Consider the following 17,704-nt stretch of genomic DNA (forward strand, 5'->3'; position numbering starts at 1 on the left):
AGGTAGAATTTTTTAAAGGAAACTTGAATATTTACAGGTATAATCATATATATTTAAAGGGTACAACATTAGGATTTGGTATACATATACACTGTAGAATGATTGCCAAGATCAAGATAATTAACATATCCATCACCTCACATAGTTAACATAGTTAACTCTTTTGTGTATGTGTGTAGTGAGAGTGTTTATCTACTCTCAGTAACTTTCAAGTGTACAATACCGTATTATTAACTATAGTCACCATGCTGTACATTAGAGCCTCAGAAGTTATTCTTCTTATAACTGAAAATTTGTACCCTTTGACTTACATCACCCTCATGTCCCGCTTCCGCAGACCCTGGCAACCACCATTCTATTCTGTTTCTATGAAATTGGTTTTTTGGGTTTTTTTTTAGATTCCATGTGTAAGTGATACGATACAGTATTTGTCTTTCTCTGTCTGGCACTTAGCATAATGCCCTCCAGATTCATCTATGTGTTGCAAATGGAAGGATTTCCTTCTTTTTTTTATGGCTAAATAACATTCCCTTTTATGTATACACCATATTTTCTTTATTCATTCATTCATTGAAGGACATTTAGGTTGTTTCCATATCTTGGCTTATTGTGTATAATGCTACAGTGAACACGGAAGTGCAGATATCTCTTGGAGATACGATTTCAATTCCTTCATATATATAATCCGGAGTGAGATTGCTGGATCATTTCATAGTTCAATTTTTAATTTTTTGAAGAACTGCCATACCATTTTCCATAGTGGCTGTAGCACCATTTTATGTTCCTATCAACAATGTACGAGGGTTCCCTTTTCTCCAAAACCCCACCAACATTTGTCATCTCGTCTTTTTTATAATAGCCATCCTGACTGGTGTGAGGTATCTCATTGTGGTTTTGATTTGCATTTCCCTGATGATGAGTGATGTGGAACACCTTTTCATGTACCTCTTGGTCATTTCTGTGTCTTCTTTGGAAAAATGTCTATTCAGATCCTTTGCCCATTTTTTAATCAGATTGTTTGGTTTTTTGCTGTTGAGTTGTATGAGTGCTTTATATATTTCGGATATTAACCCCTTATCAGACAGATGGTTTGTGAATATTTTCTCTCATTCTGTAGGTTGCCTTTTCCATTTATTGATTAGAGCTCTTTAGTTTAATATAGTCCTACTTGTTTATTTTAGCTTTTGTGATCTGTGCTTTTGGTGTCTTATCCAAGAAATCATTGCCAAGACCAATGTCAAGGTTTTTTCCCATATATTTTCTTCTAGGAGTTTTACAATTTCAAGTCTTATGTTTAAGTCATTGATCCATTTTGACAATTTTTGTGACTGGCGTACAATAGGGGTCCAGTTTCATTCTTTTGCCTGTGGATATCTAGTTTCCCCAGCACAATTGTTTCAGGAGGCTGTCCTTTCCCCATTGTGTATTCTTGACACCATTGTCAAAAATTAGTTGACTGTATATGCCTGGGTTTGTGTCTGGGCTCTCTGTTCTATTCCATTGGTCTGTGTGCCTGTTTTTATACTAGTACCGTACTGTTTTTATTACTAGAGCTTTGTAAGATAGCTTGAAATCAGGAAGTGTGATGCCTCCAGCATTGTTCTTCTTTCTCAAAATTATTTTGGTTATCCAGGGTCTTTTGTGGTTCCACACAAATTTTAGGATAGTTTTTTCTATTTCTGTGAAAAATGCCATTGGTATTTTGATAGGGATTTCATTGAATCTGTATAACACTTTAGGTAGTATGGACATTTTAACAATATTAATTCTTCCAGTCCAAGAAGATGGGATATCTTTCCATTTATTTGTGTCTTCTTCAAGCTCTATCGTCAATGTCTTACAATTTTCAGAGTACAGATTTTTCACCTCTTTGTTTAAACTTATTCCTAAGTATTTCATTGTTTTCAATGCTATTGTGAATGGTATTGCTGTCTTAATTTCTCTGTCATATAGTTTGTTGTTAGTGTATAGAAATGAAACTGGTTTCTGTATGTTAATTTTGTATCCTACAACTCTACTGAATTCATTTATTAGTTCCAACAGTTTTTTGGCAGAATCTTTAGGGTTTTCTATATATAACATGATGTCATCTGCAAACAGAGACAATTTTACTTCTTTCTTTCCTATTTAGATGCCTTTATTTCTTTTTCTTGCCTAATTGCTATGGCAAGGACTTCCAGTATTATATTAAATAGAAATAGTGAGGGCCTCCTGGCTTAGCGGTTGATTGCGCGCGCTCCACTGCTGGCGGCCTGGGTTCGGATCCCAGGCGTGCACCAACGCACCGCTTCTCCGGCCATGCTGAGGCCGTGTCCCACATACAGCAACTAGAAGGATGTGCAGCTATGACATACAACTATCTACTGGGGCTTTGGGGGGAAACAATAAACACATAAAATCTTTAAAAAAAAAAAAAAGAAATAGTGAGAATGGGCATCCTTGTCTTGTTCCTAATGTTAGAGGAAAGGCTTTTAGCTTTTGACTATTGAGTATGAGGTTAGCTGTAGGCTTGTCATATATGGCCTTTATTATGCTGAGGAATATTCCTTCTAATTTGTTGAGAGTTTTTATCATAAAGAGATGTTGAATTGTGTCAAATGCTTTTTCTGCATCTATTGAAATGATCATATGACTTTTATCCCTCATTCTGTCTATGTGGTGTATTACATTCATTGACTTGCATCTTTTGAACCATCCTTGCATCCCAAGGATGAATCCCACTTGATAATGGTTTGTGATCTTTTTAATGTGTTCTTGAATTCAGTTTTCTAGTATTTTGTTGAGGATCAAACAAGTAGGACTGAATGTTGGGTGGTTTGTGTATTTAAGATGGAAGAGCGTATTGATAAACAAAGGGATGGAAAATGGAAAGCTGAAGATACAGAAGAGAGAAAACACTCCAGAAGGGCTGTGCAGAGTGCTGTGCACAGGGGCAGGGATCAGCTTGACTCAGAACTGGAAGGAAAAAGGAGGATAAAAGAGTAGACAGTGGATGGGGATTGATAGAATTTTGTATAGAGAAAGGCAAGGAAGTTGAAATTGCTCATACCTAATGGCATGTGAAAGTAATCTTCCCAGATAAGAGGAAAGGGGTAGGCAGGAAGAGGGGTGGCAATGAAGGAGGTAGATTAAAGCACTTGAGAAGAGTGATGCAAGACTTCAGCAGGATGGAAACCTCCATTCATTTTGTTCAAAGCACTGTTAAGATAATGCTGATTTGCCACGGTAATAGTTTTCAGATTTCTCATAATGTACTTTCAGCTGGGAAATGGCATCCTCCTGCCAAGTTATTTCTCCCTGGCAATTGAGTCTGTTACCAAAGTTTGCAGATATGTTCCTAATAACCCCAAAGACGAATCTAAATACAATGATGTGCCTGTCTCTAAATCCCAACAGAAACACGCCTACAAGTCATGTAAGCCCCTGAGTTCCTGGGTTAATGATCTCATCCAGCGACTGAATTTCTTCAACACCTGGGCCAAAATGGCTTACACTGCAATACATCGTAGGTATGAATGAAAGCTGCTTCCCATTTCTCCCTTATTTTTGCTTAGAGCTTAACAGTTTACAATGTAATTTCACATGCTTGGCCTCTTTGGGTTCTCACAGCAACGTGTGAATTAAGCAAGAGAGGGATTCTTATCTTCAGACTAGGATGAGGAAACGGAGACCTAACAGGCTGAGAATCTCGTCCAAGTTCACTCCACTCTAAGAGACAGAGAGAACCAGAACGTAGTACATCTCTCTTTCCACTGTTCTAAATTGCGTCTTGTGAAATTAGCAGGGGGAGTATGAAAAGAAATAAGAATTTGTTACATGTAATTTTTAAATGTGTTTAATACATAATACAAAATACATGAGAGTAGCTAACACTTGATGAGGGCCTCCGTGTATTTACTCACTTGCTTAACTCTGTAGTAACCCTACGATAGAAAGTACGTACTGTCACTTATCATCAGCCTCATTTTAGAGATGAGGAAACTGAGGCACAGAGATGTGAAGTAGCTTGCCCAAGGTTGCATAACTAGAAAGTGGAAGCATTGAGATTTGAACCCAGAAAATCCGATTCCAAAGTCTGTGCCAAACTGCCCCTTACACCATTTAACAATAAGGGAGTGTTACTATGTGTCCCTTTAGAGAGGTCAGTAACTCAAAAACAACCCACAAGATTCCACAAGGCCCAGCCAGGACTTCCACTATAATAACAATGTCCCTTGTTACCCAAATCCATTGCCTTCCAGCTCTTTGTGGTCTCATGAGCTTTAAAGCCATAGCTGGTTTCCCTTAAAATACAGGACAAGGGTCCTGAGTGGGGGAGAGCTTGAGATGAAAAGGAAAGGAGGGACTGGAGGAAATTGCTCTGATCATCTGAAAGTGTGCAGTTATTATGCCCACTCCAGCCTGTGGTCTGCCTTCCAACAGGTATATGAAATTTATCTCAGCTTGGAAGCACAATATTCCATCATCTGGCCAAAAACCCAAACACCCTGCTGATCAGAAGAGTGATTTCCTTGAAGGATTTCCTGCAAGATACTGGCTCCCAGCTTTCTTCTTTCCCCAAGGTGAGCCTGGGAGCCAGGACCAGCCCCACACCCGGCCCAGGCAGGCTGGACCCAGTCCCCCCACCGCCACTCTCCCTTTCATCCTCTCATTTAGGATGAGATGCCCAAACATCCTCTCATTTAGGATGAGGTGCCCCCCACAGGTACCAGGGCCTCCTGCATCCCCTGGAGCGGTCTCTCTTCTCCCTCCCCACCCTCTCCCTCCCTCTTTCCTGTCTCCTCACACCAGGATAGAGCATCCTTGTCAGACCTCACCTGCACCTCGGTGGGTGTCTCACTTGCTCATCTCTAGGCCACTGATTCTATCACATCAAAGGCTGTCACTAGACCCCTCCCAAAGGCCACTACATTTTAAGAGGGGACTCCTGGAGATGGGCACCTACCCAAGGGCTTCATTCTGTGCTTCAGCCATTTTCATTCATTTATTCATGTAACAAGAATTAATGAATGAATGTTTACTGGCTCCTGGGCCCCACCTGCTCAGCACAAACGCCCAGCAGGAAAGATAGACGTCCAACCGGCACAACAATCGTTAGGACAATGTGCAGTCAGGGTGTAGTGGGAGCTCACTAGGCTGTGAGCTCCACGAGGGCAGGAGCAGGGCTGGTTTCACTCCCTGTTGTGTCCAAGCACCTGAGGCATCCCTCAGCTCCTAAAGGGCTCTCGATGAATATCTGAAGAATGAATGAATGACTTTCTGTGTGAACATAGGAATGAATGAGTACTTTTGGAGCATAAAACAGAGAGACCTAAACGAAGGGTTAGGGAAGGCCACTAAGGAAATAACTTCTAAGATGAGACTTGAAGCGTGCGACCAGGTGAGTGTTATCCAGGTGGGGATAGTATAAAAGAAGAACAATTAACACCCTTACATAGAACATACTGGGTGCCAGTATATATTAAGTCATTCAGTTCTCAGGACAATCTTATCGACTTGTTACTATTATTATCCCTATTTTCAAATAGGAAATCCTTGGCACAGAGAAGTTAAGTAATTTGCCCAAAGTTGCACAGCTAATAAAAGGTGACTGAGCCAAGATTTGAACTTAGCCTGTCTGACTTGAAAATTTACATGCTCGACCACTGCACTAAACTGGGAATAGCATTGTTATTAGAGAGAATACCGTTCAAAGGCCCAGAGGTGAGGGGGAAAAAATGCATATTAGAGAAACCAAGTGTTCATCACGGCCAGAGCGAAAGACCCACAAAGGAGACTGGTGTAGGAGGAAGCTGGGAAGATGGGCATGGGCCAGCTCCCGGGGGCTAGGTAAGGCACACTAAAGGAGTCTACTCCATCCGGCGGCAGTGAGGACCACTGACATGTTTCAGGCCGTAACGTCGTGGTCTGATGGCTGCAGCGTGGAAGCGCCAGGCTGGAGTCTGGCTCCCAGTTATTTAGGAGTCTGCTTTACTCTCTAGGCGAGAGCTGTTGGTGCCCTGGAGTAGGACAGTGGTAGTGAGGAAGAAGAGAAGTAGCTGACGAGAAGCACATTTAGGAGGCAGAACCAACTGGACTCCATGTCTGAGAGGATGGCGGCGGGGGGTGTTAAGCATGACTCGCAGCTTCCTGGCTTGGAGAGCTGGGTGGATGCTGATGTCATTTACTGAAACAGGGAACACAGGGAGAGGAGCACACTGATGAGGAATAAAATGAGAGTCCTGCCGAGTTTGAGATGTTGGGAGAACACAGACACAATGGCCAGTAAGCAGTTGGTTACACAGGTGGAGCTCAGGAGAGATGTCTGGGCTGAGCAGAGACCATGTGGCCAGCGGTCACTGGATACCTCAGACAAGGCCACATGTGACAGCTGCTGCCACAGGCCCAAAGGGGGTCAAAACCCAGGTCTTGTCTCCTGGAGGCTGCAGGGGTGCCCAGAGGAGGGCGGGGTCACTTCTGGCTGGGCCAGTAGAGACGGCTTTCTGAACCTTGAAGAATTACAGGGAAATTTGAGAAAGATCATCCAAGGCAGGTGGTGTGAGCAAAGACACAATGTCCGGAGCACTGTCTACATGGACATTTCCTGTAGCAGTGGAGTAGGGAGACATGCCTGTATGGCAGGGTTTGAATGGCCCAGTTAAGGAGACTAAAATTCACTCTGAGCGCTGATATGGTGGATCCTGGGCAGGGGCGTTACAATTTATGCAGAATGGATTACACAATGGAAAGGGGCTGGTGGCAAGAAGAACAATCGAGTTGTGCTAGGTATCTTGGTATCAAGATGCAGAGTGCAGTCCAGGCTTGCTTAAGCAAAACAGGGCAAGTGATAGGCTCATATAAATGTAAGGAAGTCAAGGGGTTCTGGCTTCAGGCATGGCTGAATCCAGGTGGGCCGTTGTCCTCTGCGTCGTTCTCAGCTTGCCTCCTCATATCTTAGCTGTTTCCCCTAATTTGTTTCTGCTGCACTAGCCAACCAATGGGAAAAACGGCCCACAAAACAGCTTAGCAACTCCGGAGGAAAAAGAGCCTTCTTTTTCCCAGTGTCCGTATGTCATTTCCTGAGAAAGACTGACACACTTGGGCCTTGTACTTATTTGCTCCTGGGACCCATCTTTGTTGCCAGGAGGATGAGGTACTATGATCAGCCAAGATTGGGTCAGAAGTGGATAAGGTCCCAGGATCCGTAGCCCCTCTATACCTACAATGAATATGGGAGGGGCACTGGACCTACAAAAGCAACCCACATTCCTCAGGAGGCTCATGCGGCTGGCCAGACCAATATCACCAAGGCCTGAGTGAGGCGGCTGGATTCCCACTTGCCTGCCACCCAGCCCAGCCTCACAGCCATCTCTTGCATTTCCTGACTCTCTTCTCCACCCTTCCTTCCCCATGAGACATCAGTGTTGCTAACCCCCACAAGAAACTTTGGGAAGCACACAGGCCCTGAATCCTCGAGATCACAAGGAACTTGTTGGTATCTGTTTTTCTCCAAAGCTTTTCTTACAGCTGTGCTTCAAGACTATGGAAGGTCCCAAGGAATCTCTATAGACGCCCTCACCTTTACCCACCACGTGATCTCTGACACCACTGATGTCGAAGACAAGGAGTTCTCCATAGTCATCCAGAAGAAACTCAACATGGTCAGGAGAGCCTTTAAGGTACTGGAGTACTTACAAGACTGGAAGGAGGAATCATTCATTCACTCACTCAGTCACTCAATCATTCCTTCAACACACCTTTATTCAGCACTTACCATGTGCCAGGCACTATGCCAGGGACTGGACAGGCAGCATAATTGAGGCACAGTCCCCCTTCAAGTCCACATGCCACCAAACTTCATCTCTCCCACTCTTTCTCTAGGGGACAGAAGAATTATAAATAAATTCAATGAATAAAAGATTTAAATAAATACAATAAATTAGCTTTATAACTATCCTCTGTTATAAAGGAAGACTGAATGCTGCTGAGGTCGGGATTTAAAGGTGATATATCAATCAGTGGGGCAGACTTCTCCTCATGGCTGCTCGCAGCTCAACTGCCTGCCCCCGACAACCCGCTTATTCCAGAGTTCAGCCGGGCTCCCAGTAGGGAACCTCGGGGCCCTCAGCAAAGGCGCGGAGAGTGACCGGAGGAGGCGGCTGAGGTGGGGAGCACAGAGTGTGCAGACAGTCAGACGCCCAGAGCAAACCCCAGCCCTGTCACTCTCCCGCCACTGCCCCTCCTGATTTGAAGGGCCAGGGTTGTTGTCTATTCCAGTCTGCTCTAGGAATCCATTTTCTACTCCAGGACCAAGGCCACACAGGTCTGGAAGTTTTCAAGTTATGTGTGGACACTTGGTAGAGCAAGTCAGTCCTCATTTTTCCTTTTTTTTAATCAAATTTTTATCTTATTACTTCTTTTCCATTTTTTTATTATGGCAAAATGTATATAACATAAAATTTATCATTTTAACTATTTTTAAGTATACAGTTCAGTGACATTAAGCACATTCACAATATTGTGCCACTATCCATCTCCAGAACTTTTTCATCTTCCCAAACTGAAACTCTGTCCCCATTAAACACTTACTCCCCCTTCCAGCCATCCCAAACACCGCTCTGCTTTTTGTCTCTATGAATACGACTACTGCAGGAACCTCATATAAGAGAAATCATATAGTGTTTGTCCTTTTGTGACTGGCTTATTTCACATAGCACAATGTCTTCAGAATTCACCTATGTGGTAGCATGTGTCAGAATTTCCTTCATTTTTTAAGACTGAATAATATTTCATTGTATGTATAGACCACATGTCTTAGCTCAGGCTGCCATAACAAAATACCACAGACTGGATGGCCTAAACAACAGAAATGTGTATTCTCACAATTCTGGAGGCTGGAAGCCTGAGATCAGGATGCTGGCTGAGGGCTCTATTCCTGGCTTGTGGGCAGCCACCTTCTCACTATGTCCTCACCTGGCCTTTCCTTGGTGTGTGTGCATGGAGAGAGTGAGCGAGCTCTCATGTCTCTTCTCAAAAAGACGCTAATCCTATTGGATCAGGACCCCACCCACATGACTTCATTTAACCTTAATTACTTCTTTAGAGGCCTATCTCTATATACAGCCACACTGGTGATAGGGCTTCAACTATGAATTTGCGGGGGACAGAGACATTCAGTCCATAGCATCACACTTTGTTCATCCATTCATCTGTCAGTGGGCACTTGGGTTGCTTCCATCTTTCAGCTAATAGTGCTGCCGTGAACATGGGTGTGCAAATACCTGCGTCCCTGCCTTCAATTCTTTTGGGTATATATCTAGGAGTGAAATTGTTGGATCATATGGTAATCCTGTTAAATTTTTTGAGGAAATACCATACTGTTTTCCATAGCCGCTGTACCATTTTACATTCCCACCAACAGTATATAAGGGTTCTAATTTCTCCACACTCTCACCACACTTGTTATTTTTCTGGTTTTTGATAGTAGCCTTCCCAGTGGATATGAAGTGATATCTCATCATGGTTTTGATTTACATTTCCCTAATGACTAGTGGTGTTGAACATCTTTTCACTTATTGACCATTTGTATATCTTTTTTTGATAAATGTCTATTCAAGTCCTTTGCCCATTTTTTAATCAGGATTTTGTGTTGTTTTTGAATTGTAGGAATTCCTTATATATTCTGGATATTAATCCCTTATCAGATATATAATTTGCCAGTATTTCCTCCCATCCTGTGGGTTACCTCTTCACTCTGGTGATAGTGTTCTTGGATGTACAAAAGTTTTTAATTTTTATGCAGCCCTATTTATCCATTTTTTGTTGTCTGTGCTTTCGGTGTCATATCCAAGAAATCGTTAACAAATCCCATGTCATAAAACTTTTCCCCTATGTTTTCTTCTAAGAGTTTTTATAGTTTTAGCTCTATAGTTTAGGTCTGTGATCCATTTTGAGTTTTGTATATAGTGTAAAGTAACAGTCCAAGTTGTATGTTAATATCCAATTTTCCCAACACCATTTGTTGAAGAGATTGTCCTTTCCCCATTGAATATCTTGACACCTTTGTTGCAAATCATTTGAGCATATATGTGTGTTTATTTCTGGATTCTCTCTTCTGTTCCATTGTTCTATATGTCTGTCTTTATAGTAGCACACTGTTTTGAATACTGTGGCTTTGTAATAAGCTTTGAAACCAGGAAGTGTAAGACCTTAAACTTTGTTCTTCAAGGTTATTTTGTTTATTCAGTTGTCCTTGAGATTTCATATAAATTTCAGGATGTATTGCTCTGTTTCTGCAAAAAACGTCATTGGGCTCTTGATAAGGATTGCATTGAATCTGTAGATGACTTTGGGCAGTATTGACATCACTGTTGTCTTCCAATCCATGAACTCACTGTTCCTTTTTAAAACTATCTTGACTTTTGCACCCTTTCTCTTCTAGATGAATTGAGAGTAGGCCTATCACATTTCATTTTTTAAACAACTGTTGGGATTTTGATCAGCTTGCAGTACATTTAAATATAAATTGGGGGGAGAGTTGCTATCTTTTTAATATTGAATTTGTCTTTCCATTTATTCAGGCCATTTATGTCCTTTAGTAAGTTTTGTATTCTTTATGTTGGTCTTAGAAAATTATTGTTGTTTTCCTAAATGTTTTATTTGTTACTACTATGAATAGGGTTTTTAAAGCCCTACAACTTAACTCTTTGTAGTTAGCCCTCCACCTAGTGTTAGCTAAACTTGTGGTTAAGGGCACAATTCTCTAAGACTGTTAAGTCTGCCCAAAACTTCTGACACCAACTGCAAGTTTGGGGGTTTCCCCAAGATAGATCTGGAGTTTATGTTAAGATATGATTCCCATTTTATTAATATTTTTTAATTATTAATTAGTGGAAGCTAAATGTGATGAAAGATCTTTTCAACATCTATGGAGATAACCATATGATTTTTCACCTCTATCAATATTTGATATCAATATCAAAAGATTTCCTAAGGTAGAATCATATTCATTGTAATACCTTATTTTAGATTTTTTCCATCAATATACATAAATGAGAGCCTGTGGGGTTTTTATTGTTGTGTGTGTGGGTTGTTGTTATTGTTTTGTTTTTACCATGCATATTATTGATTGTGGTTTCCTTAATCAATCTATCTGTCTTCTGTCTTTTAGGGAATCTCATAATTTCTGGTCTATTGGGAATACTTCTTGTTTTCCAGTGCTGTTATGAATGTACTCTTTTCTTTTTTTTTTTTTTTTTGCCGTGCAAAATTGGCCCTGAGCTAACATCTGTTGCCAATCCTCCTCTTTTTGCTTGAGGAAGATTCGCCCTGAGCTAACATCTGTGCCAGTCTTCCTCTATTTTGTATGTGGCTCACCACCACAGCATGACTGATGAGTGGTGTAGGTCCACATCCATGTCCGGGATCTGAACCGGCAAACCCAGGCCACTGAAGCAGAGCACACCAAACATAATCACTGCACCACGGGGCCAGCCCCATGCATGTCTTCTTTTTAAAATAGCCATTCTGTCACTGTGGGATCTGGGGGGAGACAGAGGCCAGCACTCATGCTCTGTATGGCCTCTTGGTCCAGTCCTGGTCTTCCTCTTCTCAGCACTCATCAGACTGCACTTGGAGATGATTCAGAGAACATTCAGAATTGTTCAGGGTTGGAAACCATATCAGTAGAAGGATGGAACTGGGAGAATCCATCCTAATGATGACTCTGAGGACAAAAGAAATATTTCAAGGTGACATGTCAAGAACTAGACTCTAATTCTACTAGAAGTAGAAATCCAAGGAGTGAGAGCTCCAAGGGAAAGACTCATTCAGAAAAGAGGGCATTCACTTTGGCTAAATGATGGTGGAGTGTCCTTTTGTAGACAGGGAGTGCCCTGTTACTGGTGGCTTAGGAGAAATTAAGTAATGATTTGGCAAGGATGCTGAAGTGGAAGAAATTTAAATTTCAGGCATGTTTTAAATTTGAGATTTATTCAATTGTTTATTAATTTATTCACTTAAAAACATGAGTCTAGGGGCTGGCCCGGTGGCATAGTGGTTAAGTTCATGTGCTCTGCTTCAGCAACCCAGGGTTCGCAGGTTTGGATCCCTGGCATGGACCTACGCACCACTCATCAAACCAAGCTGTGGCAGCATCCCATATACAAAATAGAGGAAGATGGGCACAGATGTTAGCTCAGGGCTAATCTTCCTCAGCAAAAAGAGGAAGATTGGCAACGAATGTTAGCTCAGGGCCAATCTTCCTCACACACACACACAAAAAAACATGTGTCTAACTCATACAACTCAGTAGCAAAAAAACCAAAAAAATCTGATTAAAAAGTGGGCAGAGGATCTGAATAGACATTTTTCCAAAGAAGATACACAGATGGCCAACAGGTACATGAAAAGATGTTCAACATCTCTAATCATCAGGGAAATGCAAATCAAAACCACAATGAGATATAACCTCACACCTGTTAGAATGGCTATTATCAAAAAGATAAGAAATAAGTGTTGGCAAGGATGTGGAGAAAAGGGAACTCTTGTGCACTGTTGATTGGGATGTAAATTGGTGCAGCCACTATGGAAAACAGTATGGAGTTCCTCAAAAAATTAAAAATAGAACTACCATGTGATCCAGCAATCCCATTTCGGGGTATTTATCTGAAGGAAACAAAAACACTAACTCAAAAAGATATATGCACCTCCATGTTCATTGCAACATTATTTACAATAGCCAAGATATGGAAGCAACCCATATATATCTACATATACACACACAATGGAATATTTTTTTCCAGTTTTATTGCAATATAATTGACATATGGCATGTATAAGGTTAAGGTGTACAGCATAATTTTAATTTTTTTTAATTTTTTTAAATTTTTTTTTGAGGAAGATTGGGCCTGAGCTAACATCCGTTGCCAATCTTCCTCTTTTTCTTTTTTTCTCCCCAAAGCCCCAGAACATAGTTGTGCATTATAGTTGTAGAGTTGTAGCTCTTCTATATGGGACACCGCCTCAGCATGGCTTGATGAGTGGTGAGTAGGTCCACACCCAGGATCTGAACCAGCGAACCAGCAAACTCCGGGCCACCGAAGCAGAACGTGCAAACTTTGCTGCACCACCAGGCCAGCCCTCCAGCATAATAATTTGACATATATATTGTGAAGTATTTACCACAAGAAATTTAGTTAATGTCCATCATCTCATATATATATAAAGAAAAATATATTTTTTTTCCTTGTGATGAGAACTCAGTATCTACTTTCTAATATACAATGGTATATTATTCAGCCATTAAAAAGAAGGAAATCCAGTCATTTATGACAACATGGATGGAACTTGAGGGCTTTAAGCTGAGTGAAACAAGTCTGACAGACAGAGAAAGACAAATACCATATGACCTCACTTATATGTGGAATCTAAAAACATAACAAAACAAAACCTCGTGGGTATAGAGAACAGATTGGTGGTTGCTAGAGGCAGGAGGGTGGAGGGTGAGCAAAATGGGTAGGGGGATCAAAAGGTACAAACTTCCAGTTATAAAATAAATAAGTCCTGGGGATGTAATGTACAGCATGGTGACTATAGTTAACAATACTGTCTTGTATATTTGAAAGTTACTAAGAGAGTAAATCTTAAAAGTTCTCATCACAAGAAAAAAAAATGTAACTGTTTATGGTGATGGAGCTTAACTAGACTTATTGTGGTGATTGTTTCGCAATATATACAAATATTGAATTATGTTGTACACCAAAAAATATATGTATTTATGTGTCCAGAACTGTGCTAGGTGATGGAAATTCAGAGATGAAGAGAATCTGGCTCTTGCCCCCCAGAAGATCACAGTCTCTCAGCACTGATGGCCCTGACACTTAGTAGTCAACATGTCTGAGCATTAGCTGTGTGCCAGACACTATGCTAAGCTCTTTACCTGCATGATTTAATCCTCGAAACTTATCCTCATTTTATAGATCAGGAAACTAAGGTTCAAAGAGGGAGAAGGGCCTTCTCAAGATCACAGAGCTCAGATCATAAGCTTTGACCCCAGTGTAGCTGACTCCACAGCCCAGATCCTAACCTCTTCCTACACGGCCCGTTGGCCCCACAGGGGTCGCAGAGAAGCAGATGTTCTCTGGGCCTTTTCTCAGGCCGCACAGAGGGAGAGAAGGGGTATGTGCTGACCTCCCCAGTTTGCCTTTTGTCTCCAACTTCCCCTCAGATGTTCCCAGTCATTCTGCTCTGTACCAAGAACTAGCTTCAGTTTCAGTGAAGTAAGGTTACTTCCATTTATTCTGAGTGGCTCTTTGGAGAGTTAAATCTCTCCAAGATGAGCTGTTGACGAATTACCTAAAATTTGAGGTTTCGAGAGGAAAGACCCCTGTATGCCATGGCCACGTCATGCAAGTCAAGTACAAATGGAAGTCACACTGTCAAATGCATTAGATTAACTTCTTCCAAGATTTACATGAAAGGACAATACTAGAGCAAATGCAGTGTATGAAACTTTGGATTTACATAAAAGTTAAAGAGAAATAAAAGTCATTATACAAAGCAATCCCCAGTAAGTCTTTTACAGAATAAGCCAAAATACAAGGTGCTTTATATGAGTTCAGTTTGCGCCTCCAGGTACAGACATGCCACAGAGTGGAGAGCACAGCAAGTGCTGGGGAGCACAAGTGCTGGCTGTTGGACGCTGCAGCTCACATGTAAACGCGCTGGCCCAGGCCCAGCAAGGACCAGGCTGCCTGGAGGGTGAGCTCAGACAGCTGTGCCCATCCCTTCTCCCCAGGGACCTGCCTCATCAGAGAAGCCAGAGCCCTCCTGGAGGCATCGTGCTGAGCCATCCAGCTCCTCCAAATCCCTGCGGGGGAGCACGTTGCTTTACGGGCTCGCCCAAGGCACACCTGGAGTCCCCAGAGTTGGAGCTGCTGGCAATCATATCTTCCACTTAATAAAACTTATCAGAAACTCATTTAACCCTTTTCATATCATACAAAGATATGATATAGAACCCTTCTCAGACTTTGAATTTCCAGACCCTAAATGTATAGTTGTAGCCACGATGGTAGAAGCAGGTTACAAAATCTGAGCACAGCGTATTTTGACTCCTTGTGTGATTGTTCTCGCTCTCTTCTAAAAAGCTGGGCTAAGGATTATAATTCTAGAAATTTGGAGTTTTACGGTGTTTGAAATACTCATCATCTATAGACCAAAGCCTACAGATTTGATCAGGCTCCCAGAGTAGGAGAAGAATGAAGCATTCACCTTAGACCCTGGGAGAGCACGCCTTGGGCAGGGACGGTCCCCCCCAGGGATGGCAGGGAAGCCATCCTCCTCCTCTGGGACTGTCCTTCAAATGGAGCTTCTAAGAAAGGAAGCATCCTGCCTGGGAGCCCACTGACACCGCCTCTCTTTGATCCTAGGGCACAGACCCCACACACACTGGAGTCCACATTTTTGGTTTATTCATCGAGGGGGCAAGGTGGAATCATGAAGAAAAAATCCTAGAAGACTCGCTGCCTCGTGAGACGTGTTGTGATTTTCCTGAAATATACTTCCTGCCAACAAAGGTGACCACCCAAATGTTTATCACGACATCTTCCACCTCTGAGCTTCCCTCAGTAATACAGACTGTTGCTTCCAAGTCCCCATTCCCCGTGAGTTCACTAAGGAAATTTGATCATATACTTCAGACAGCAAACATTTAAAATAGCCCAAAATATTGCTCAAATCCAAAGAGATGCCTTACCATCATCCAATGTTATTTCTCAAGAGCATGTACTATAAAGCCATGATAATTATTCTTTAAAATTAAATTCTCCAGGCATAATTTCCACATGCAGTTACATAACCACCTAACCCTAAATGTTGTTGTTTAATTCGTAACAAATCCCCCAAATCTAGCATATAGAAAATGTGAGGTACTGGTGTGCTTGAGCTGTGCAATGTGACTATTGGATTTTTCGTTTTTTTTAAGATTTCTACTGAAAGACCAGATGCTGCTAACCAGACAGACACAGAACTCTATACTTTTGAGTGCCCCGTTTATCAGACACCGGAGAGGTCAAGAATTTTGACAGCTACTGGCTCACCCTCCAACTTTTTAACCTCGGTGTATTTATCCACGAAGAAACCTCCCAGTCACTGGATCACAATGCAGGTGGCGCTGCTGTGTGAGGAGAACGAAAAATAAACTTCCATACCAAACCATTTAATTTTTGACTCTAACCAGCTTTACATGTTTCAAGACAGTCACACACAGTCAACACCCTTCATGAAAACATGTGTGGTCAGCCAGACCTGACACGTGCAGTCTCTCCTTCCACCTGTCCGTGAAAACTCCCACTCAGGGGAATCTTCTAGGTGATGTCTGGAGTTGGGCTCCAGTTCAGGTGAGCGCTACGTCCTGGGACACAGCAGGTTAGACTTTTCTAAAAGTGAAACCACGGCCCCTGGCCAGACAGCAGGGTGTGTTTTTATGAACTTTTTGACTCCAAATAGTGACTTCTGCAGTTATATACAATCAAATCCACACGTAAAGAGCAGTTCTCTGGAACTCTTTCTCTGGCTGCCCTGAGTAAACCCCAAACACGACACTGCCAGCCTGACAGCAGATGTCTGACACAGGAGAAGGAGGATCTTCTTCCCCTAGAGAAATGCAGTCTTGTTCTGACTTCACTAGAACATCTCTTCCCACAAAAAACCAATCCTGAGAATTCAGCAAATTGGATTAATATCAAATTGTGTTTCTGTAGTTTGAATTTTTATTGTTGAGCACTAATAAGAATTCCCATATAATCCTCAGACCACCTATGTACTATGTGGTCTATCAGCCAAATTTTATACACGAGGAAACTGGTGCTCAGAGAGATTGAGTTGCGTGCCCCGGCTCACATTGCTGAGAGGAAGCAGAGCTAGGATTCAAAGCCACAGTCATTGTCACTTTATCTTGGCATTGGGTCCACTGGCAGAAAACACATCCCATGTGTACACCAATGAAGGCCAACATTCCATTCTCTCTGTAGTAAGGGCGTGGGGAGGGTGGGGCTCATACCCAGGACAACACACTGTAACAGCCATGAACGAAATATCAATATCTACTTACTTTTATGTCTAGGCAATTGTACTGTCTAAAAGTAACATCATAAAAAAAAATACATTAAGAGCCTAATTACACACTGCCCTATAGAAAAGAATTATAAAGATCTAGTCCCTGTCATCTAGGAATCAATAAGAAAATGATAAAGTATAGGATTTTAACAAAAGATACAAGGTGGGATCTTATTTGTTCCAGTTCATTTGCTAAAGTAGTTTTCGGAATTAACCCTGATTTGCTAAAACAGTCCATGATTATGGAAAACACCCACACACAAAGCCTTTTCTCCAAACAGTATAAAAACAAAGATCAAGATAAGAATCACATGATGTGGTATTTTAACCTGCGGGGTGTTGGTGCAGACCCTGACACACCCACCTGCTGCAGGGCAGCGTCACACCGGTAAGAGATGGAGACAGGACAGTCTGATCTCTTCTCACCGACACATGAATGCTCTCACATACACGTACTGCCCTTCAAATGTACACAGATGCTTTTGTGAGTAATACAAATTCATTTGAAAGTACTACTGAATCTACAATAGTTTTGATCATTTCTCTATTTTCTCAGACAGCAAAACAAAACACATGACCATTATCTGGGCATTGGGACCCTCGACTA

The 17,704-nt window shown here is 41.9% G+C and overlaps 1 protein-coding gene across 1 annotated transcript in view; it reads left to right on the forward strand.

Moving 5' to 3' along the window:
- The window catches only part of DNAH14 (dynein axonemal heavy chain 14), a 346,391-nt gene extending 330,207 nt beyond the window's left edge, over positions 1-16,184 (forward strand). Inside the window, exons 80-84 of the mRNA XM_087424245.1 lie at positions 3,397-3,509; positions 4,423-4,562; positions 7,495-7,658; positions 15,411-15,557; positions 15,965-16,184. Coding sequence (XP_087280371.1) covers positions 3,397-3,509; positions 4,423-4,562; positions 7,495-7,658; positions 15,411-15,557; positions 15,965-16,180 — 780 coding nt within the window. The 3' untranslated portion in view covers positions 16,181-16,184. The remainder of the gene's footprint in view (positions 1-3,396; positions 3,510-4,422; positions 4,563-7,494; positions 7,659-15,410; positions 15,558-15,964) is intronic.
- Positions 16,185-17,704: the final 1,520 nt, after the last annotated feature.

This window comes from Ceratotherium simum, chromosome 36 (assembly GCF_057802395.1).
Source record: "Ceratotherium simum simum isolate JZ-2026a chromosome 36, ASM5780239v1, whole genome shotgun sequence".
Lineage (NCBI taxonomy): Eukaryota > Metazoa > Chordata > Mammalia > Perissodactyla > Rhinocerotidae > Ceratotherium > Ceratotherium simum.